At 37.2% G+C, this 22,525-nt stretch overlaps 3 protein-coding genes and 2 long non-coding RNA genes across 10 annotated transcripts; 3 read left to right on the top strand and 2 right to left on the bottom strand.

Moving 5' to 3' along the window:
- Positions 1-786: 786 nt before the first annotated feature.
- Positions 787-5,580, top strand: LOC124218240 (growth hormone-regulated TBC protein 1-A). 2 transcript variants are annotated; one of them, XM_046624767.2, is made up of 8 exons: positions 787-878; positions 1,174-1,375; positions 2,461-2,691; positions 3,046-3,206; positions 3,498-3,606; positions 3,814-3,999; positions 4,205-4,308; positions 5,532-5,580. In XM_046624767.2, exons 1-8 carry the CDS (start codon positions 859-861, stop codon positions 5,539-5,541), a joined length of 1,023 nt encoding a protein of 340 aa, XP_046480723.1. In that variant the 5' UTR covers positions 787-858; the 3' UTR covers positions 5,542-5,580. The 2 variants fall into 2 exon arrangements, with proteins under 2 accessions (XP_046480723.1, XP_046480724.1); XM_046624768.2 differs by lacking the exon at positions 3,814-3,999.
- A 546-nt stretch (positions 5,581-6,126) lies between these two features.
- LOC124218241 (mitochondrial import inner membrane translocase subunit TIM14) lies at positions 6,127-7,465 on the bottom strand. Its single transcript, XM_046624769.2, has 3 exons — positions 7,194-7,465; positions 6,686-6,820; positions 6,127-6,484 (listed from the first exon to the last, which is right to left on the bottom strand). Exons 1-3 carry the CDS (start codon positions 7,194-7,196, stop codon positions 6,272-6,274), a joined length of 351 nt encoding a protein of 116 aa, XP_046480725.1. The 5' UTR covers positions 7,197-7,465; the 3' UTR covers positions 6,127-6,271.
- Positions 7,466-8,258: 793 nt separating this feature from the next.
- On the top strand, positions 8,259-11,072 carry LOC138190882 (uncharacterized). Of its 2 annotated transcripts, none has more exons than XR_011176950.1 (3): positions 8,259-8,365; positions 10,144-10,251; positions 10,668-10,773. It is a non-coding gene; the product is annotated as an uncharacterized lncRNA (long non-coding RNA). The 2 variants fall into 2 exon arrangements; XR_011176949.1 differs by lacking the exon at positions 8,259-8,365 and adding an exon at positions 10,982-11,072 and having other exon boundaries at positions 9,953-10,251; positions 10,668-10,741.
- A 3,895-nt stretch (positions 11,073-14,967) lies between these two features.
- Positions 14,968-22,424, bottom strand: LOC124216536 (uncharacterized). 4 transcript variants are annotated; one of them, XR_011176912.1, is made up of 8 exons: positions 21,562-22,424; positions 18,358-20,849; positions 18,035-18,217; positions 17,598-17,929; positions 17,216-17,314; positions 16,853-16,976; positions 16,528-16,624; positions 14,968-16,066 (listed from the first exon to the last, which is right to left on the bottom strand). It is a non-coding gene; the product is annotated as an uncharacterized lncRNA (long non-coding RNA). The 4 variants fall into 4 exon arrangements; XR_011176913.1 differs by having other exon boundaries at positions 17,598-17,863; positions 21,562-22,423; XR_011176911.1 differs by having other exon boundaries at positions 17,598-18,217; positions 18,387-20,849.
- mRpS10 (mitochondrial ribosomal protein S10) lies at positions 18,470-19,823 on the top strand. Its single transcript, XM_046621115.2, has 5 exons — positions 18,470-18,611; positions 18,693-18,797; positions 19,187-19,314; positions 19,391-19,592; positions 19,687-19,823. Exons 1-5 carry the CDS (start codon positions 18,597-18,599, stop codon positions 19,756-19,758), a joined length of 522 nt encoding a protein of 173 aa, XP_046477071.1. The 5' UTR covers positions 18,470-18,596; the 3' UTR covers positions 19,759-19,823.
- Positions 22,425-22,525: the final 101 nt, after the last annotated feature.

A 22,525-nucleotide genomic window follows, 5' to 3' on the forward strand; every position in this document is an offset into this window, starting at 1 on the left:
CAACACAGATAAGATCAGCTGTAATTCGGTCGAAGCTTACAGCAACAAAATCGGTATTGTCAAACTGGACAATGAAGAAATACACTTCAGAACATTGGCAACTGAAACCAGTTTGAACGTCATTGGTAAAATTATAGCTCGAATTACATTAAAATTTTAGAAATAAAGTAGAAGTTGTATTACAACCGTTAGTTTCCGTAATGTTGCTTCTGCTTCCGGAGATAAGTGGTACTTCATATTAATATTATTCGAATTTGAAATAAAACAAGCATTGACGCAAAGGTTGCATTTAAAAATTGTAAAAAATTACGAGGTGCTTCCTCGAGTACTAGCATTCGATGAACTTAAAAAATATCCTAAATGGTAAATGAACCCCGAGCAAATACTTTACAACATATTGATGTGAGTGTAACTATTCATCGAATACGTATACATATAAATGTATATGTATATATATATACATAGTCTTCCATGGAAAATATAAATAAAAATATAATAAATAGTACCGTCATCAATATCTTTGTAGAAAAAAATTTGAAGTTCATTCATATTATAAACTACATAAATACTCGTCTCAAATACTTAATTGATTTTCTCCGAAAATTCTTTTCTTCATTGCACAGTATAAGTAGGTACGGATTTTTATTTATCTATTTGCTATTACTTTTTTTTACGCTTCGTGTCTTTTACCGCTACAAATTTATATTTAGCGAGATATCGAGACCTGTCGAAAGTGCAGGTTTTCGCCTCGCGCTGGAGAGTGTGAAACGATTATTATCATCATTATTATTCTTAGCAAGGTAGCGTGTAATTGTATACTACGAAAATTGTAAATGGCATCGTCCGCTCCGCACTGGAATGGCCAGTTCGTGTTTCAGGTAAACTCCGCTCGATCACGGAACTGTTACACGTAATAAAACATTACTCGTGATTTGAATAACACTTGTGCTTATTATTAACCGCAATAATGATGCGATATTGATGATTAAGACCCGTTTAAACGCGTTTATTGTTGCATTCGAGGGGTTATGTTCGTTCACACCCCACTACTTCGTTGCGCGGCACTGTCAAAAACGTCAAAACCACGTTTTCGAATAATAAATACTTAAAGAGGAGCGTCGTGTGATTTTTTCTAATATATTCACTTGTTCTTTACTTTTAATCTGCGTATAGCAATGTCGACGAGTATGGATTCGAGAGGCCGCAGAACTTCGATTACCAAACTTACGAGGAATTCATGTCCGAATATCTGAAAGTCTTGGCTAAAAGGGCTAAAAGATGGGCAGACATCATAGGCGAAGGAAAATCTCTTCAACGAAGCGTCACAGTTAAGCGATATGTTCGAAAGGGCATTCCAGGGGTTCATCGGGGCATGGTGAGTAGTCTTATTTCAATTTAATTCACCTCAATTCATATTACAAATGATTTATCAAATCAACACGTCTTACGGAGTTTATTTTACTCTAACTCTACTCTAACTCTTTTGTTATATTCTATTTCAAGCGATGTTATACGTTTCTTATAACCCACTGGATATAAATAAATAATTCTGTGGTCAAAGCTGATTCTTATCAAGTCGTATAAGGCAATTATAAAATTGAGCCAAGTCACAAGTATAAATAAAAATATTCAACAGACGTATTTGAATTCTGGTACAAAATCATAAATAATTCGAAAATATCTAAATTGCTCAACAATTGAATTTTTAAAATATTCCATTAGCACGAATTTGACAATATTCAAGACTTCTATCCAAATTTAATAATAGAACGTCTGTTCCTTGCAAGGAGTAAATTTTTCTCTTCCGAACATCAGTTCTGTCGAAATACCTATATCTTTCAATAGTTTATTTTCCAGAGATCAATTGTCATACTAAGTTCATATTTCAGTCACGTTTTTATTATATGTTTTATAAACAACTGTGAGCACGTAATCATATTTTTCAGACCGTCAAAGTAACTGAAACTTATTTAAGTGTATAAAATTTTTTGAAGAAAACATAAAGTCTCTAAGTATGCCGCATGTTATTCTACTTTGTTATCAATGATTCATTAGAAAAGATTGAAAGATTAATTGGCATTATTGGTAAATTGAATTCCTGGCAATCATTATTACTCATTGTATAAACATTGCGTCACGGTTGAACAAATCACAAAGAGAGAGCGTGGAAGAATAATATCTACCTGTATACAATGAGCAGCTTAAGATTATATCTGAAGAAAAAAATTGATCAAATCATTGGTGTTCATTGATTACAATATGTAGCTGTTGAAGTCGTGGTAAAAATCCTCCCAACAATGAAAATCACACGAATGTTGTTTAATACGATGTAAATAAATATTTAAACGTTTCTACAATGTAAACATGACTGTTAATGAAAAATATTACATGGAAATTGTCGGGACGTAACTGATTGATAAAACAACTTTTATTTATTTTATTCGTTTTTTTCGTGAAAAGGTATGGTTGACTGTCAGCGGTGCTGAAGAATTGAAAAATGCATCTCCAGATTTATATCAGAGATTATTGGATGGACATCATAGCCATGATGTCGCCGAGATTATAAAGACTGATCTGCCTCGTACATTTCCTGACAACATATTTTACAACAATATCGAAAACCAACAGCATCAGCTCTACAACGTTTTGCTAGCTTTCGCGCATCAGAACAAAAGAGTTGGATATTGTCAAGTTAGTAAAAGTAGATGCTACTTATTTTTCTCAGAATTCATTACTTTGAAAAGAGTCACTGTGGAGTGAATATATTTAATGATTATAATTCAGAAGATGGTCTGATAATTTTCTCCTTTCCATCTTGAAAGAAAAAAATCGTTCCGTGATGACAAGTCTTTTATACTCAAAAACGTGATTCAATAATCAAAGTCAATGTCTGATTCAGTAATTGTAAGAATTGTTCGTGCATGAATGACCTAGATATAGTAATTGATAGAGTTAAGCTAATTTAAGACATACTGGGTAATGAGAGCTATAAAATAATCTGCCCAAGGTGATTACATGTTATAAAAAAAATGCAATTTTCGTTAGGGTTTGAATTACATAGCAGGATTACTTTTGTTAGTAACAAAAAGTGAAGAAACAGCATTTTGGTTACTGAAAATATTAATAGAAAAAATATTACCAGAGTATTACACCCCTACAATGGATGGTCTCCTAACAGACATTGATGTTCTGTCAGAGCTAGTAAGGTACAATCATTTCTTAATATGTTTCAATTAAAATCTCACGTTACACTTTGTACTTTGCTGAACAATCATATTTTCCTGTTCGATATTCCGCTTAAATCCGTAATTGAATAATAAGAAGTAGCAAAAAATACGATCATTTTCATATCATGCACGAAATTCCTAGAAACTCGGATCTTCATTATACTCGAATAATTTTCTTCCTTATAATTGTCAAGCAACTAAATGATAAAATTAACCGTTTATCCTCATGTTCAATTCCTTAACATTCATAATTAATTCATCATTTTCTAGGATAAAAATGCCGGATGTACATCAACACGTGACTAACTTGGGGTTACCTTGGGCAGTAATAACAACTAAGTGGTTTATCTGTTTGTTCGCAGAGGTTCTGCCTATTGAGGTCAGTATAGTTAATTTATTTGGATTACATTAGTGTGATTGCTATTACAAACAGTAGCTCCCAACCTGCTGTTATGCAGAGTTGGTCCTCACTTGAGCCTACCAGGCTCAAGTTATACAATATAAACTGAAAAATTGTATAGAATGTAAACCGTTGTTAGCTTAAAGAAAAATTTTTTAAAAAGAAACTTTTCTATTCAATTTTCAGACAACCTTGAGAATATGGGATTGTCTGTTTTATGAAGGTAGTAAAATAATATTTCGAGTAGCACTGACATTGATTAAAAGAAATCGAGAAAATTTGCTGTCTTGTCAGGATTTTACAGCATTAGCCGAGTGTTTTAAAGAAATAACAAAAGATAGCATCGTTATTCGATGCCATGATTTTATGCAGGTATACGACAATCTTTTTATTACAATTTCAATACCAGCTCTTAGATATGTCATCCCCTCCCCTTTATCCTCTATTCTGCCTCTCCAATAACATTAATGCAAATAATAAGCAGTTGATCATATCGTTTGCTTTTTCGAAAAATATTGATTCCTAAAAACCTCACTTCTGATAGTAATATTTTTACGTTTACTCTGTATCTTTTCAGAGTATTTTCAAAGTACCTGGATCGCTGTCTGCCAATACTATAGAAAAATTACGAACAAAGGTGGCCCAACAGCGAGCAGAAGAAAAGCAAACTAAAACTGTGCGGTAGTACAAATTGAGAAAATTTTTACACAGCTTTCATTCTAGTCAGAATGGCATCAGAGCATGGACTTTTTAATCCCATTATGATCATCCACGAGACGTAACAACTATTAATTTTGTAATTGAATCATTTACTCGACATTTTTACATAGTTATGCAAATTTAGCTACCTGTATTACTAGCATTCATCATTCTATGCTGATTCAATACTACTGTCACCATTGATTATTCAAATATTACCCCAAAAGTTACTTCTTCTCTACACGGAACGGTTTAAATGCCGTATAATCTATTGATTATATAGTTATTTGTTGTTGTCATTTCTACCTAGAATCAGCATATTATGATTTATAAATAAAAAACAGAACAAATAATCTCTTGAGATCAGTGACAAGGGCCATTACGAGTGTTGTGTATCATTTTATTATATTGAATGACGCTTTGTATAATTTTGTGAGGTTAAATTTTGGCTCAAGTACAGAGCAATATTTCTCTACATTAGATCTGTATTAAACCTATGGAATCTATTGCTCATTTCTGATTTGTGATCAGTTATTCTTTAATAGATGTATTATTGTGCATATTGTTAAATCTCAACTAGTTTAGAATGTTGAATTTCGTAAAAATAGGCTAGGATATTCAAACTAACACCATTTCCTCTTTTCATTCATATAAATACACTTTTTATTTGAATGCATTGAAAATTTGCAGAGTAGCAAATCGGGGATAGGTATTTAGTACACGTACGTACGTACAATGTTATCATTTAGTTCTGCAAACTGTATTGCGAGTTAATAGCAGGTAAACTTTGAATAATTAACATTAAAAAGCATTATGAAAATGTGTGTGATCTTCCGAATTATATTTATTTTAATAAAAATTTGCACGACATTTTAAGTTATTAAGAACAAATAAATTATTATTTCTTCTTCACTACACTAGGCTTTTACTGTGTTTTCGGCTAATTTTCAGGTTGAGCATATTAAGTTGTTTCATCTAACTATAAGAATTTAATAAGTGATTACCTCTTTCACTAAAGCTCTTCATTTTGAGTAAAATGTAGATATAGAAAATTTATCCTGACAATTTACACTATAGAGTGATAAATATTACTTTACAATGTACTAACGTTTCAATTTTTTTTTTTTAAACGATTACCATCCTAGAGATGTTGTGCAATGGTGCAACTAGGATATAAAGTAAAATAATTAAATTCTATCATGTAGAGCAGGATGAGTTACGAGATTTGGCACTTATCCGGATAGTAAACGTTTATTTTTTCTCAATACAATTTGTCATTGGAGAGTTAAACCAGAAGCGAAAATCCTGTAATATACCCAATTAAACAATTCACAAACAATGATTCAAACTGTATGGATGGCATCGACAGGTAAGATATACCATTCTGTGTACTTCCTTGACTTAGAAATAATTTTATTATTCTGTTTAAATGCTGAAGTATATGAGTGCAAAAAATACGGTGCTCTATTAATTAGCATCTCTACTGGTATATCATACTTTTTGATAATCTTTGTCCAATCAAATTTGCTTTGACGTTTTTTATGATAAAAATGTGTGAGCAACTTTCTATAATTCTAACGAAAATGATTTTTATGGTTTACAGGTTCCATAATATCGAAAATTTCGCACGAATTGCCGAACAATTATTGCTGCAATAAATCGACGAATAAAATCTAAGCATAAAGGCATTACATTACGCTACATGTAGTACCCTGATTTGTAAATACTACTATTGTTCATAATTCAACGACGTTTTCGAAACCTCTAATGAGATTGGGAAATAAGGAATGTTCTTCAATGTCCAAAAAATAATTATTTATTCCTATTTAAATTGATCTATACATAAGTCGCAAATCAATTTGAAATAGTATGCTCAAATTTGGTTTGCATTCAATGATACTATTTGAAATTAATTAGAATACTAATAGCTATATAACTGAAAATACTATTTTTCAAGTAGATCCTTGGCTTCATTAATTTTAGCAGCTAAGTACGGTGAACCACCTCGATCCGGATGATTGGCAGACATAACTTTCATAAAATGTTCTTTAATTTTAGACTTGCTGGCGGTCGGTGATACTCCCAAGATAAGGCTGGCTTCTCTTTTCGTCATTTTGGGTTCAAATCCTCCTTTGTAGTACCGACTGTTTGCAAGTGACTGAAAAATAAACATAGTCCAAAATGAAAATCTAGATAATTCACATCTCTGTGTACAAGTACTTTCAGAATGCCAAATAAATTGATCAGAATCATTGAAACCACATCGAGCAGCATCATCATTGCTCAAAATCCAATCTTTCAAACCCTCAGGTTAAATTGTGCTTCATGTGCTATACAACATACATGAATTCATTCTTACCTGTGCGTCGAGTTTGGGCATGCCCTTAACTGCCTCAGCCATCTTTTGGGACAGCGTCGGCATGGCTCTAACAATGTAACGTCCAGCAAAACCAACAGCAGCCAACCCTAGTCCCGCAACGATCACTGTAGTAGACTGTGAAATTAATTGTGTTACTTTGGATCGCAATATAATGTAGGGTCGTCTTGAACCTAAGACTAGTTAATGTTAATAAAATGTAAATGTTCGTTTGGATAAAAAAGACAAAATCCAAATAGAGGGTTTCTTTTAAGTACGCAGAATCAATAGAGTAAATATTTGCGATAAGCAAAACTAATACAATACATGAATATTCGAAAGTCTAGCTCACGCTCGGACAGAATTGGTGTTGAAATGAAATTTAGATATCATGAAACAGTCGCAATAAATATAAAAAGACAATTTCAAGTTTGTCAGAAAATGTAAATTCTGCGTGTTTGAAAAGTTGAAGATAATTTTATATTTCGAAAATGATCTCTGCTTTTCTCACCATTCTTCGAGCTCCTGATATTTATCTTGGGTATGGTAAAATACGAAATAATTAGGACAAATTCTGTTTTGGATACACTTATAATCCTAGCAGTACAATTAACCTAATTTACGGTTGCAATGTAGCATCCCGTGGATGTAAATAACAGTAGGCAATTTGCGTTTGCAATAAATGCAATATATGTAGCAATGCAGAGGTGTTCATCTAAAATTTAAGGTTAGAATGCCGCGACGACATGACGTGCGCAATGCGCCCAAGCCGACTATGTCCTTTATACGTGTTTATACGGCTGAGGAAGTGATAGGCTACTGCTCTTCTCCCTCTTCTCTGGTCTCCGCGGAGTACAATCTGCCTAGAAAATTGAGGTCGATTTCAAGGCACAAAGTTTCCGGTGATTTAATTAAAGTATAGGTACCCGAGAGAAGAATGTATACATAGATCATGAATAATGATAGATCAGATGTAATAATGATGCAGAGACCAACAAGTACATATGTATATGCGGTCCATGTACGATATTAATATAAATGATCCATTCTCGATTAATACGTAATGCATACGATAAATTTTATAATTTTCCAGGAGACAAACTAGATTACCTACAGTAATACGTCTATAATATGAAAATACTAGAATTATTCATTTCGGAATGGTATTCTATTCGACGCGCGCTCGATGTATTCCATAACATTAGTATTCATAATTATTCCAACAACTTTTCATTTGCTCTCTCGATCTTGAATTTTCATAGGCATAGAATCGAAACGCTGTTTTAGCTAGTCGCAAGTGAAGTATCTACGTTGGGTAGAGGAACAGAATTATTTTTCGTAAAGTATTCGGATGGAAAAAAATTCAAAGTAACTGTAATACATCACGGATGCGCTGATTTTGAACGAGATGAAATGGATGCTTCGTATATGAGACGGTATTTAACGCTGCGTAGTGATTGAAAGACCTGAAAAGGTGATAGGGAGAGAAAGAACGAAGCTTCTTAACACTTCGAGTGTATTTTAACACACATTTGAAAGATAAGAGCAAAATTTTTCATCGTCCAACTGTCGCAGAACGGCAGCGTTATCAGCTGACCCGTTAACTGAAGGATATATCTTCAGTCAACGGCTGACCATCGAAGGGCCTGGCCGCTTGAGTCTGGAATCGGCAGGAGAGATAAAGTGCGTATTTCTTGTATGAAATGTGAAAACTAAAATCATTATACATCATATCGTATCATCGTACATCATACATCATACATCATACATTATATCATATCATCACACATCATACATCATACATCATACATCATACATCATCATACATAGTATCAAAGTTCGAAACCAAAGTTTAGATGTCGGATGTTCAGAAAGTGACGTCACCAATTCAAAATCAGCTAGCCGAATTCCTCAGTCGGGAAACAACCGCGCAGTAGAGCGGACGCATGAGAGTCGCGCTCCGCAAATTTCGAGTACCGGGTTCTCAACCTCCCGGATCCCGCGCTTCGGGTCCGCTACGTATTTCGAGTACCGGGTTCTCAACCTCCCGGATCCCGCGCTTCGGGTCCGCTACGCGATGAAACTCGACTTCCAGGATAAGCGCTCCGTGGTTCCTGGTTCATGTTTACAATAAATTATTTCAATTCGTTTTTCGCGCAAGCCCATATTCAGTAGCTTTCAGTCCGCTAATAAAATTTCTCGACTTCCAGGATAAGCGCTCCGTGGTTCCTGGTTCATGTTTACAATAAATTATTTCAATTCGTTTTTCGCGCAACCCCAAATTCGGTAGCTGTCAGTCCGCTAATAAAATTTCTCGACTTCCAGGATAAGCGCTCCGTGGTTCCTGGTTCATGTTTACAATAAATTATTTCAATTCGTTTTTCGCGCAAGCCCATATTCGGTAGCTGTCAGTCCGCTAATAAAATTTCTCGACTTCCAGGATGAGCGCTCCGTGGTTCCTGGTTCATGTTTACAATAAATTATTTCAATTCGTTTTTCGCGCAACCCCAAATTCGGTAGCTGTCAGTCCGCTAATAAAATTTCTCGACTTCCAGGATAAGCGCTCCGTGGTTCCTGGTTAATGTTTACAATAAATTATTTCAATTCGTTTTTCACGCGAGCCCATATTCGGTAGCTGTCAGTCCGCTAATAAAATTTCTCGACTTCCAGGATGAGCGCTCCGTGGTTCCTGGTTCATGTTTACAATAAATTATTTCAATTCGTTTTTCGCGCAAGCCCATATTCAGTAGCTGTCAGTCCGCTAATAAAATTTCTCGACTTCCAGGATAAGCGCTCCGTGGTTCCTGGTTCATGTTTACAATAAATTATTTTAATTCGTTTTTCGCGCAAGCCCATATTCGGTAGCTGTCAGTCCGCTAATAAAATTTCTCGACTTCCAGGATGAGCGCTCCGTGGTTCCTGGTTCATGTTTACAATAAATTATTTCAATTCGTTTTTCGCGCAAGCCCATATTCAGTAGCTGTCAGTCCGCTAATAAAATTTCTCGACTTCCAGGATAAGCGCTCCGTGGTTCCTGGTTCATGTTTACAATAAATTATTTCAATTCGTTTTTCGCGCAACCCCAAATTCGGTAGCTGTCAGTCCGCTAATAAAATTTCTCGACTTCCAGGATGAGCGCTCCGTGGTTCCTGGTTCATGTTTACAATAAATTATTTCAATTCGTTTTTCACGCAAGCCCATATTCGGTAGCTGTCAGTCCGCTAATAAAATTTCTCGACTTCCAGGATGAGCGCTCCGTGGTTCCTGGTTCATGTTTACAATAAATTATTTCAATTCGTTTTTCGCGCAACCCCAAATTCAGTAGCTGTCAGTCCGCTAATAAAATTCCTATAACTTTAAAATCTTCTCATAATCTTTTTGGTAAAATATGTCGATAAAAAAATTATATCAAACCTTACACATTATTTTTGATTTGTTCTCACGCTGAAAATATTTATTAGTATTCGAGGTATAACTCGAGGTGGTTGGCGGTTTTCGTTGGAGGTAGTTAGGGGTGGTTGCGGGTAATCTCGGTGATTCAGGAGGAGGGGGACGAGGATTTGTGATCGGTGAGTAAAACACTTTTATAATATTTTATGGCAATTGTAATTATATTTCATCTGAAATATTACAAACTTGTCACGTTTACAATAAATTATTTCAATTCATTTTTCGTGCAAGCTCATATTTAGTAGCTATGAATAATCTTATACAATTTATTATATTATTAATTAATTAACTAATATTCTTATAATATTTGATGGCAACTGTAATTATATTTCATCTGAAATATTACAAACTTGTCACCTTTACAATAAATTATTTCAATTCATTTTTCGTGCAAGCACAAGTTCAGTTGCTACGAATAAGCTTATACAATTTATTATATTATTAATTAATTATTTAATCAATTACTCAATTATAATAATCCTTACACAATATTTTCGATGTGTTCTTATACTGAAAATATTTATTACTATTCAAGGTATAACCTGAGGTGGTTGAAGGTGGTCGGAGGTGGACGAGGAGGAGGACGAGGAGGACGAGGATTTGTGCTGGGTGAGTAAAACACTTTTATAATATTTGATGGCAATTGTAATTATATTTCATCTGAAATATTACAAACTTGTCACGTTTACAATAAATTATTTCAATTCATTTTTCGTGCAAGCACATATTCAGTAGCTATGAATAATCTTGTACAATTTATTATATTATCAATTAATTAATTAATTACATTAATCCTTACACAATATTTTTGATGTGTTCCTATACTAAAAATATTTATTACTATTCCAGGTATTACCCGAGGTGGTCGGAGGTGGACGAGGAGGAGGACGAGCTGGACGGGAAGGAGGACCAGGTGGACGAGGAGGAGGACGAGGTGGACGAGGAGGAGGACGAGGTGGACGAGGAGGAGGCGGGGTGGGTCGTGGGAGAGGACCTCTCCTCTCCTCAGAGGAGGGGAGGGGGAGGGGCAGGGAAGGGGGCGAGGTGGGCGGGGAGGGGGAAGGGACGGGAAGGGAAGGGAAGGGAAGGGGCGGGCGGCGGGGAGGGGGAGGGTGGCGGGAAGGGGGGCGGGAGGGGTGAGGGAGGGAGGCGGGCGGGCGGGCGGGCGGGCGGGCGGGCGGGAGGGAGGGCGGGTGGGAGGGAGGGAGGGAGGGCGGGAGGGCGGGGAGGGAGGGAGGGAGTGGATGACAGATGTCAGTGCAAGTCCCCCAGACGCCCACCCGCCCGCCCGGCCCTTCCCTCTCCCTCCCTCCCGCCCTCCCTCCCTCCCTCCCGCCCTCCCTCCCTCCCTCCCTCCCTCCCGCCCCGCCCGCCCTCCCTCCCCCGCCCCCTCCCCTTCCCTTCCCTTCCCTTCCCTTCCCTTCCCTTCCCGTCCCTTCCCTTCCCCCTCCCCGCCCGCCTCACCCCCTTCCCTGCCCCGCCCCCTCCCCTCCTCTGAGCAGAGGAGAGGTCCTCTCCCACGACCCACCCCGCCTCCTCCTCGTCCACCTCGTCCTCCTCCTCGTCCACCTCGTCCTCCTCCTCGTCCACCTGGTCCTCCTCCTCGTCCAGCTCGTCCTCCTCCTCGTCCACCTCCGACCACCTCGGGTAATACCTGGAATAGTAATAAATATTTTTAGTATAGGAACACATCAAAAATATTGTGTAAGGATTAATGTAATTAATCAATTAATTGATAATATAATAAATTGTACAAGATTATTCATAGCTGCTGAATATGTGCTTGCACGAAAAATGAATTGAAATAATTTATTGTAAACGTGACAAGTTTGTAATATTTCAGATGAAATATAATTACAATTGCCATTAAATATTATAAGATTGTTAATTAATTAATTAATAATATAATAAATCGTATAAGATTATTTATAGCTACTGAATATGTGCTTGCACGAAAAATGAATTGAAATAATTTATTGTAAACGTGACAAGTTTGTAATATTTCAGATGAAATATAATTACAATTGCCATCAAATATTATAAAAGTGTTTTACTCACCCAGCAACCTTATCCTGGAAGTCGAGAAATTTTATTAGCGGACTGACAGCTACCGAATTTGGGGTTGCGCGAAAAACGAATTGAAATAATTTATTGTAAACATGAACCAGGAACCACGGAGCGCTTATCCTGGAAGTCGAGAAATTTTATTAGCGGACTGACAGCTACCGAATTTGGGGTTGCGCGAAAAACGAATTGAAATAATTTATTGTAAACATGAACCAGGAACCACGGAGCGCTTATCCTGGAAGTCGAGAAATTTTATTAGCGGACTGGCAGCTACCGAATTTGGGGTTGCGCGAAAAACGAATTCAAATAATTTATTGTAAACATGAACCAGGAACCACGGAGCGCTTATCCTGGAAGTCGAGAAATTTTATTAGCGGACTGACAGCTACCGAATTTGGGGTTGCGCGAAAAACGAATTGAAATAATTTGTTGTAAACATGAACCAGGAACCACGGAGCGCTTATCCTGGAAGTCGAGAAATTTTATTAGCGGACTGACAGCTACCGAATTTGGGGTTGCGCGAAAAACGAATTGAAATAATTTATTGTAAACATGAACCAGGAACCACGGAGCGCTTATCCTGGAAGTCGAGAAATTTTATTAGCGGACTGACAGCTACCGAATTTGGGGTTGCGCGAAAAACGAATTGAAATAATTTATTGTAAACATGAACCAGGAACCACGGAGCGCTTATCCTGGAAGTCGAGAAATTTTATTAGCGGACTGACAGCTACCGAATTTGGGGTTGCGCGAAAAACGAATTGAAATAATTTATTGTAAACATGAACCAGGAACCACGGAGCGCTTATCCTGGAAGTCGAGAAATTTTATTAGCGGACTGACAGCTACTGAATATGGGCTTGCGCGAAAAACGAATTGAAATAATTTATTGTAAACATGAACCAGGAACCACGGAGCGCTTATCCTGGAAGTCGAGAAATTTTATTAGCGGACTGACAGCTACCGAATTTGGGGTTGCGCGAAAAACGAATTGAAATAATTTATTGTAAACATGAACCAGGAACCACGGAGCGCTTATCCTGGAAGTCGAGAAATTTTATTAGCGGACTGGCAGCTACCGAATTTGGGGTTGCGCGAAAAACGAATTCAAATAATTTATTGTAAACATGAACCAGGAACCACGGAGCGCTTATCCTGGAAGTCGAGAAATTTTATTAGCGGACTGACAGCTACCGAATTTGGGGTTGCGCGAAAAACGAATTGAAATAATTTATTGTAAACATGAACCAGGAACCACGGAGCGCTTATCCTGGAAGTCGAGAAATTTTATTAGCGGACTGGCAGCTACCGAATTTGGGGTTGCGCGAAAAACGAATTCAAATAATTTATTGTAAACATGAACCAGGAACCACGGAGCGCTTATCCTGGAAGTCGAGAAATTTTATTAGCGGACTGACAGCTACCGAATTTGGGGTTGCGCGAAAAACGAATTGAAATAATTTATTGTAAACATGAACCAGGAACCACGGAGCGCTTATCCTGGAAGTCGAGAAATTTTATTAGCGGACTGACAGCTACTGAATATGGGCTTGCGCGAAAAACGAATTGAAATAATTTATTGTAAACATGAACCAGGAACCACGGAGCGCTTATCCTGGAAGTCGAGTTTCACCGCGTAGCGGACCCGAAGCGCGGGATCCGGGAGGTTGAGAACCCGGTACTCGAAATACGTAGCGGACCCGAAGCGCGGGATCCGGGAGGTTGAGAACCCGGTACTCGAAATTTGCGGAGCGCGACTCTCATGCGTCCGCTCTACTGCGCGGTTGTTTCCCGACTGAGGAATTCGGCTAGCTGATTTTGAATTGGTGACGTCACTTTCTGAACATCCGACATCTAAACTTTGGTTTCGAACTTTGATACTATGTATGATGATGTATGATGTATGATGTATGATGTATGATGTGTGATGATATGATATAATGTATGATGTATGATGTATGATGTACGATGATACGATATGATGTATAATGATTTTAGTTTTCACATTTCATACAAGAAATACGCACTTTATCTCTCCTGCCGATTCCAGACTCAAGCGGCCAGGCCCTTCGATGGTCAGCCGTTGACTGAAGATATATCCTTCAGTTAACGGGTCAGCTGATAACGCTGCCGTTCTGCGACAGTTGGACGATGAAAAATTTTGCTCTTATCTTTCAAATGTGTGTTAAAATACACTCGAAGTGTTAAGAAGCTTCGTTCTTTCTCTCCCTATCACCTTTTCAGGTCTTTCAATCACTACGCAGCGTTAAATACCGTCTCATATACGAAGCATCCATTTCATCTCGTTCAAAATCAGCGCATCCGTGATGTATTACAGTTACTTTGAATTTTTTTCCATCCGAATACTTTACGAAAAATAATTCTGTTTCTCTACCCAACGTAGATACTTCACTTGCGACTAGCTAAAACAGCGTTTCGATTCTATGCCTATGAAAATTCAAGATCGAGAGAGCAAATGAAAAGTTGTTGGAATAATTATGAATACTAATGTTGTGGAATACATCGAGCGCGCGTCGAATAGAATCCCATTTCGAAATGAATAATTCTTCTCTTTTCATATCATAGCTAATCTGGTAATATAGCTAAATAGGATGGTCGGAGGTGTTCGGAAATGGTAGGAGGTGGTCGGCGCTGGCAGAAGGTGATAGGGGGTGGTAGAAAGTGGCCATTGATGGTCGGAGGTGGCAGGGGGAGGTAGGAGGTGTTCGAAAATGGTAGGACATTTCAAAAGTTAAAGTCGCCGATGATCCGGTGCATCAATTTTATCGTATATTTGATAAATTATTCCTAAATACATTGAAACATATGTATTTGTAATGAAATATCATGCAATGGGCTGTGTAAACTATAAATTATAATTTCTATCGAATAGCTGCTTTTATGTCAACAGGGCTTTGAGACTCAGTTAAGTTGGATCTCGATTTTTGCCATCGTATGTACGACATTGGGTTACAAGAACAAATGCAAATTACGAAGAACTCCGTATTAGAGATAAGGATGTTTTAGTTCAAGCATACCTATACACAGAAATCCGTATGTGAATATACTAAAACCTCTGTGTTTATTGTCAAAATCTAGTTTTAAATATGTGTACATATGTATATACACATGCATAAGTATACATATACATATATACACATACATGTACATAAATAATTGCCAAGAAATTAGAAACACTCACAACTTGTCGCAAATAGAGTAAAACGTAAGGTTAATAATATATAAATTACACAAGCGCAACGTAAAACGTGGCAAGGGTAATCCTAGTGCAGTGATTGTATAAACTGAAGAAGTATACATTTACATATACATGATATAAATTAATAGTCCAGAAAAGAGTATTTAGAGAGCTTATCTAATTCCGATCTTGTCACAATAGATCATTAACATAATCAATATACGGTTAAAGCTGTATTAGCTACATTCACTATTAGAGATAATATTGTTTCTCCATTTTTACAGTTATTTAATTTCTTGTACAACAATTTTTCAAATTTCACCGCAAAATGCCCAACGAGTTCTCGTTGTGCAAACACGAGTCAAATTACCTTACAGATGGCATTACATTGATTTTTGCCTTCTCCCGTCGAGTTATAAATACAGAGAAATCTCAATGAGAGCTCATTTCTATAAGATTTATTGTAGTGTTATATTCGTAGCTGTACCTGTTATTCTATATTATATACTGTTCTAAATTTTAAACACACGGCACAACAATGGCTGAAAGCACAATGGCAAGAAGAGAGGAGCAATTTGCATCTTAATCAATCTTTTCTTCTTTATACGTAGCACAGCGATGTCACGTCGGAGGATATGTACTAGTGGATCACTAGGTGGGGCACAGAACTGAAAAATAATTATGTTAAAAATCTTCAACATTTCTTACAGAAAGTAGGTACATTGCCAGACCTTATATATCAACAATGAATATTCATAGGGGCTATATTCATAAATACTTACAAAAGTAAGCTAATATTTTACCCGCAATTGCTTATTACTGATAGCTTGATATGATAATATCCCCTTCCCACCCCTCCCCTCCCCTCACACGACCCACCCCGCCCTACCTACTTCTGCTCCTACTCCTACTCCTACTCCTACTACGACGACTACTCCTATTCCTACTCCGACTACTCCTACTCCTAATCCCACTCCAACTCCTACTATTCCTACTTCTACTCATATTCCTACTCCGAGTCCTATTCCTACCACTACTCTTACTTCTACTCCTATTTCTACATCTTCCCCTGATCCTACTCCTGATGCTGATTCTACTTCATCAAATATTGTAAAAATGTTAAACTCACCGAGCACGAATCCTTGTCCTCCACCTCGTCCAGCTCGACCACCTCCAACCACCGCCAACCACCCCCGACGACCACTGCTAACCACCTCGGGTTATAACTGGAATAGTAATAAATATTTTCAGTACAAGAACACATCAAAAGTGTTATGTAAGGATTAATATAATTAAATAATCTCTTAATACGTAATAAATTTCATGAGCTATTAAATATGTGCTTGTACAAAAAATGAATTGAAATAATTTATTGTAAACATGACAAGTTTGAAATATTTTAGATGAAATATAATTACAATTGCCATCAAATATTATAAAAATGTTTTACTCACCGAGCACAAATCCTCGTCTTCCTCGTCCACCTTGTTCTCCTCGTCTTCCTCGTCCTCCTCCTCGTCTACCTCCGACCACCTCCAACGACGACCGACGACCACCGATAACCACCTTGGGTTGTACCTTCAATAGTAATAAATATTTTCAGTATATGAACACATCAAAAATATTGTGTAAGGATTAATGTAATTAATGAACTAATCAATTATATAATAAATTTTATTAGCGCATTCAAAGCTACTGAATATGTGCTTCGGGAAAAATAAATTGAAATAATTCATTGTGTACATGACAAGTTTGAAATATTTTAGATGAAATATAATTACAATTGCCATCAGATATTATAAAAATGTTTTACTCACCGAGCACAAATCCTCGTCCTCCTCCCCCACCTTGTTCTCCACGTCTTCCTCGTCCTTCTTGTCCACCTCAGATCACCTCCAACACCCACCGATAACGACCTCGGGTTACACATGGAATAGTAATAAATATTTTCAGTATTTTAACACATCAAAAATATTGTGTAACGAATAATATCATTTTTTTAAGGACAGATTTTACCAAGAAGATTATGAGAAAATTAGAAAAAATTATAGAAATTTTACTAGCACGATGATAGCTACTGAATTACGACTTGGGCGAAATATGAATTGAAATAATTTATTGTAAACATAACAAGTTCAAAAATTTTGGATAGAATAAAATCACAATTGCCATTGAATAGTAGAAAAATGTTATACTCACCGTGCAGAAATCCTCGTTCTCTTCGTCCACCTTGTTCTCCTTGTCTTCCTTGTCCTCAGAGAGTAGAGTTTCACCAGGTAGCGGACCTGGAGCGTAGAAACTACGGAGCACTTGTCCCTGAAGTCGAGTTGCACCAGGTAGTGGACCTTGGACGCAGAAACTACGGAGCGCTTGTTCTGGAAGTCGAGTTTCACCAGGTAGTGGACCAGGAGCGCAGAAACTACGGAGCGCTTGTTCTGGAAGTCGAGTTTCACCAGGTAGCGGACCTGGAGCGCAGAAAGTACGCAGCGCTTGGTCAAAAGTCGCCAGGTTAAGGACCTGGACAGCCAGAACTACGGAAAATCAGTCCTGCAGATCAAAAGTCACCAGGTCAAGGACCTGGACAACCAGAACTATGAAGCGTTTGTTCTGGAAGTCGATTTTCACCAGGTGCGAACCTGGAGCGCAGAAACTACGGGGCGCTTGTCCTGGAAGTCGAGTTGCACCAGGAAACGGACCCGGAGCGCAGGATCCAGGAGGTAGAGAACCCGGTACTCGAAATTTGCGGAGCGCGATTCTCATACGTCCGCTCTACTGCGTGGTTGTTTCCAGACTGAGGAATTCGGCCAATTGATTTTCGTCTATATACATCAAGAGAGAAAAAATTTTGGGTGACGTCACTTTCTGAACATCCGAACATCCAAAATTTGGTTTCGAACTTTAATATTATGTATGATGTATGATGACTTTAGTCTTTACATTTCAGACAAGAAATACGCACTTTATTTACTCGCCCGATAAAAAGGGTACCTTCCGATAGTGCTAGCTAATGGAGGATGAATACTAGAGGATTGTAGTCACGGTCGTCACGGTAGTCACAGATTGAAGTATTGAGGTTATGAAACCCTAGCATTCCTTCCATTCAGTCTTGAATTTGCAGAAATACCGATAGTCTGAATATATTGACGAGTTGTTCTAATTTATGAACCAATAAATCAATCTTTCGTAACAAATATCAACATGTTATACTCGAAGGTAATTTCACAACTCTTATTCTCAACATTAGACACAATTACTGAGTTAACACTATATGAAATGAAACCTTTTCATTTACAGACGGCATTAGTTTTCCGTAATGTATTACCAAAACTGGGACTTGAAACAACTAGCGGAATACTTGGCAGAGCTCTGTCAACACAATCTCAGCAGTCAATTGAAACGGTGATCACGAATCACTTATTGTAATCATTTATTCTTAGCCTCCATTTCGATCTCATATTTTGAGAATTTATTGACAAAGCAAATTTAGTTTCAAACCAGCGTGCACTAGCGCTGAGAAATGTTTCAAGACCTACTGAAAGTAACAAAATAAGTCGAGAATTCTATGAGTCTGAAGTTACTAACGTTATTGTATTGACACATGTTTATTAGGAAAATCATTATTTCGCAACTTAAGAATTATTCGAAATCCAGTAATCCATGGCAAAGCATTACGATCTTGGGAAAACTTGACTCCATTTCAATCATTCTAGAATTGCAAAATTTGCTCTTTTCCCCTACATTGTTTTGGACATGTCAACATTACCACTGTCAACTTTTTAATTTTCTAGGCTATACCAGACAAACTGTACAAGCAAATTCAGTTAGAGGTTCGGGGGAATGATCCAGCCGTTTTAAAGAGTTACGCACACTTCACAGTATCGGCTGCGGAAAAGCTTGGTGCAACGATCGGTAGAAAGTAAATTGATTTGATCAAGATGAGCCCCAACTTTTCAAGTCATTGTAGTTATGATAAAAACTTTTTACTTTTCTAGCTTCGCTCCGCGCAAGCCAGAACATAAACGTTACACGCTATTGAAGTGTGTACACATTTTCAAGAAACATCGTGTTCAATACGAAATCAGAACTTACTACAGATTTATTGATCTTCATCGCCTCACCGGATCTACTGCTGATACGATACTCGAATACATACAGAGGAACTTACCTGAAGGAGTTGCTATGAAAGTCACAAAGGTCACAAGTCAATCATTCCTACATCTTACAAAATATTCAGAACAAATACTATTACAAATATCAGAATACATCATTTTTATATGCTTTTCTGCAGGTTGAAATGCTGCCTCTACTAGAATCTATCAGAGTACCACCAAATTCAGCATCAACTACTAGTACGAACTAATTTCTTTTTGAAAACAATATTATAGTCTTATATTTAGATTTTTAATAAACCAAGTATTTCAAAAATTCTGTTTACTGTCATCATCACTTTTCGCAAGCGATTATCCTACAGGCTTAACTGCTGGTATATGTCTAAAATTAAGGATAGAAATCAGAATCTCGTTATTTCACAGATCAACTACAAGCAAATGTACTTTCGAACTTGTAAATTTTTACTTCCTCAAATTGTTTAAAATCGTTATAACATGCGTTCAGGAATTATGAAAGTTGCTAATCATCTCACAAGAATGATATACGAGCATTGAAAAGTGTTCGTCATTGTGCGATTCTACCGACATAATTATAGCGATGTCTAATATCTTATTCCAAGTATATGAATTCTTAGATGTATTATATGATTTATTCATACAGATACTCATACAGCCAATAAGCAGTCTACGCACGCATACTTGAACGATTGTATTGGAAGTTATTCGGCGTTAATCCTCGATTCAACGCAATAAGCAATGATTATAATAACCGCCTAATTACATCATTTCCATACACATTTACATTACATATATGACGATCAATCACTATCCCATGAAAAATAAAAGTAACGCTTAATATTTAGCGACCAATCTTGCGAAACTGCCAATGACCATCATTGAGACTTGATTACGGTTATTATTTCGCTACTGTGCATGTCGATCTCGTCCTTTTTTAACGGCGTATCCTCGAGTTGGGGTAGCTGAGGCTTAGCCCTGAAAATTACAGGTGCGTTCTTCCTGAATGCGTTCACCCTTATCGTCCTCAACGGGGAGTCAGAGATCGTTGCATCCTTGTGGTTTGCCGGCTGATCTGCATTCGATTTCTTGAGTTCGTGGTAATTAGGGATGGTGTTTAACTTGATTATTTGGATGTTGTTAACGCGATCATCGTCTTTATGATCCAGATGCACATTATTTGATCGCGTACGAGAGCCGATCGCGGAACGAATATCGGTTAAAGTTGGAAGACCGACTCCAGGCGTGATATGAATGATGTTATTGTTTACGCTGTTTCTTTGTAATTGAGCTGTGGCAGTACAACTCCAAAGAACGAATTCTCCGGCTAAAAATAAATAATATATAATATAGTATGTATGTAATGTAATATATAATAAATAATATAGATGTATGTACATTAAACCTCAAGGGTAGCAAACACGGCTCGGTGAAGTTTTACTTATTTGAGACATCTAAAGATAATTAAAGATTTTTTTTTAACGTTTCTCATCTATCATGACGCTGGATCAATTATTCACCAGTAAATTTAATTCGACATACTCATAAAAAATGCTCCTACTTGTTGCATAAAACACGATCCAAACTCGATAATTCAGGGGATGAAAGAAACTACTAAATAATCTTAAATAATTTCTTTTTCCTGTTTCTTTTTTTTTTTACATATTATGTATATACTGCGACATTTGAAAACTATGCATACCGAATTCTAGATCTAATTTCTCCTTTATGCCTGCTTTTTTCATTGAATTATTAGAAAATTCACTTTGTCAACGTGAATTGGATTTATGAAAATAAAAAAGGACCGGATTAATTCAAGGAAACGTTGACACGTAGCAAGAAAAATTTGCAGCACATTCACATATGTCTAAAATTTAGTCTTCTCCCCAAGCAGCTTCATTTCTTCCACTGTTAGTGTGAAAATTTCAAAGTCAACTTGACTAGCGTTCCATGTTAGTCCCAAAAACTATATTATTTTATTCAACACGCAGCTCTATCACATTTCAGAAATCAAAAACTCCACAACTCTAATTGCTTACCCGAATTCTCCGAAGACTTTGAAAACCGCGTAGATTGCGGATTGCGTGGCCTGGCAAATCCAGAATTGCATACCAGGATAACACCGATAACAGGAATAATCCTTGAGGACACCATAATTTATCCGGATATTTTTTACCGCAGGATAGAGGTATGTCAGCAAAATAATTTACCCTTCCAGGTATAATGTCACAAGTAGAGCACTTTGATCGTTACGCGATAATGACTAAATAATTATTTACTGCGAATCATAGAATCTGGAATCGCGGCGAGGTAAGACTAAATAAGTCCGAAAGGCCAGAGTTCTCGGACGATACAGCACCTGTTGTCTGTCAGTGTAAAATTTATAATTGATCGAGCAGGACCTCTTGCCAGCACACAAACGCAAGGTAGAAAGGCCCGAGATGTGTTACAGACGCGCAAAGACCGCCCACTGCAAAATGCGATGTCGCCGTTACACGCGTAAAGATTTGAATACCTGCAGACTCTTCGGTGCTATCCTAATAATGGAATGAGAGATTGCACGCGATTCTTTTTTCCACGGTTCAATTTATTATTTTCTTCTTTATGTCTCGTTTTGTTTTAACTAGGAGAATAAAGTATGAGGTGCTCTGTCGTTCTCCCGACGCAGTTCGCCTCGATCTAAAAAATATTATTCCACCAATTTTGATTCGGCCGTACGAAATAAAAACCAGAAGATATGTCGAAAAAATATGAAGGCGTTTTAGACCGAAGGTTGCGTCTTCGTTACACAGATCCAGTTTTCAAGTGCTTTCGGTAGTCTTGCGTAATTTCGCACTGATGTAGGTATATTTCCAGATGTATCTGTAATGTGTGGTACAAGAGATATAATGGTGATTGAGCAAGAAGGTGTACGAAGAAAAAACGTTAACTATATGACCCTGAAAAAGATCTGGATCCTATTAGAAACATAGTATACAATTAACGTGTGCCGCGAAGAAGGGC

The sequence above is a fragment of the Neodiprion pinetum genome, chromosome 4 (assembly GCF_021155775.2).
Source record: "Neodiprion pinetum isolate iyNeoPine1 chromosome 4, iyNeoPine1.2, whole genome shotgun sequence".
Taxonomy (NCBI): Eukaryota; Metazoa; Arthropoda; class Insecta; order Hymenoptera; family Diprionidae; genus Neodiprion; species Neodiprion pinetum.

Excerpts from the sequence above, each read along its gene's own strand:
- LOC124218240 (XM_046624767.2), top strand. The coding sequence starts at position 859 with ATGGCCAGTTCGTGTTTCAG. Across the intron at positions 879-1,173 it reads ATGGCCAGTTCGTGTTTCAG|CAATGTCGACGAGTATGGAT; the intron begins GTAAACTCCGCT and ends ATCTGCGTATAG. Across the intron at positions 1,376-2,460 it reads CAGGGGTTCATCGGGGCATG|GTATGGTTGACTGTCAGCGG; the intron begins GTGAGTAGTCTT and ends TTTCGTGAAAAG.
- LOC124218241 (XM_046624769.2), bottom strand. Across the intron at positions 6,485-6,685 it reads TGCCCAAACTCGACGCACAG|TCACTTGCAAACAGTCGGTA; the intron begins GTAAGAATGAAT and ends TTTATTTTTCAG.
- mRpS10 (XM_046621115.2), top strand. Across the intron at positions 19,315-19,390 it reads GGTGCAACGATCGGTAGAAA|CTTCGCTCCGCGCAAGCCAG; the intron begins GTAAATTGATTT and ends TTACTTTTCTAG. Across the intron at positions 19,593-19,686 it reads TTGCTATGAAAGTCACAAAG|GTTGAAATGCTGCCTCTACT; the intron begins GTCACAAGTCAA and ends GCTTTTCTGCAG.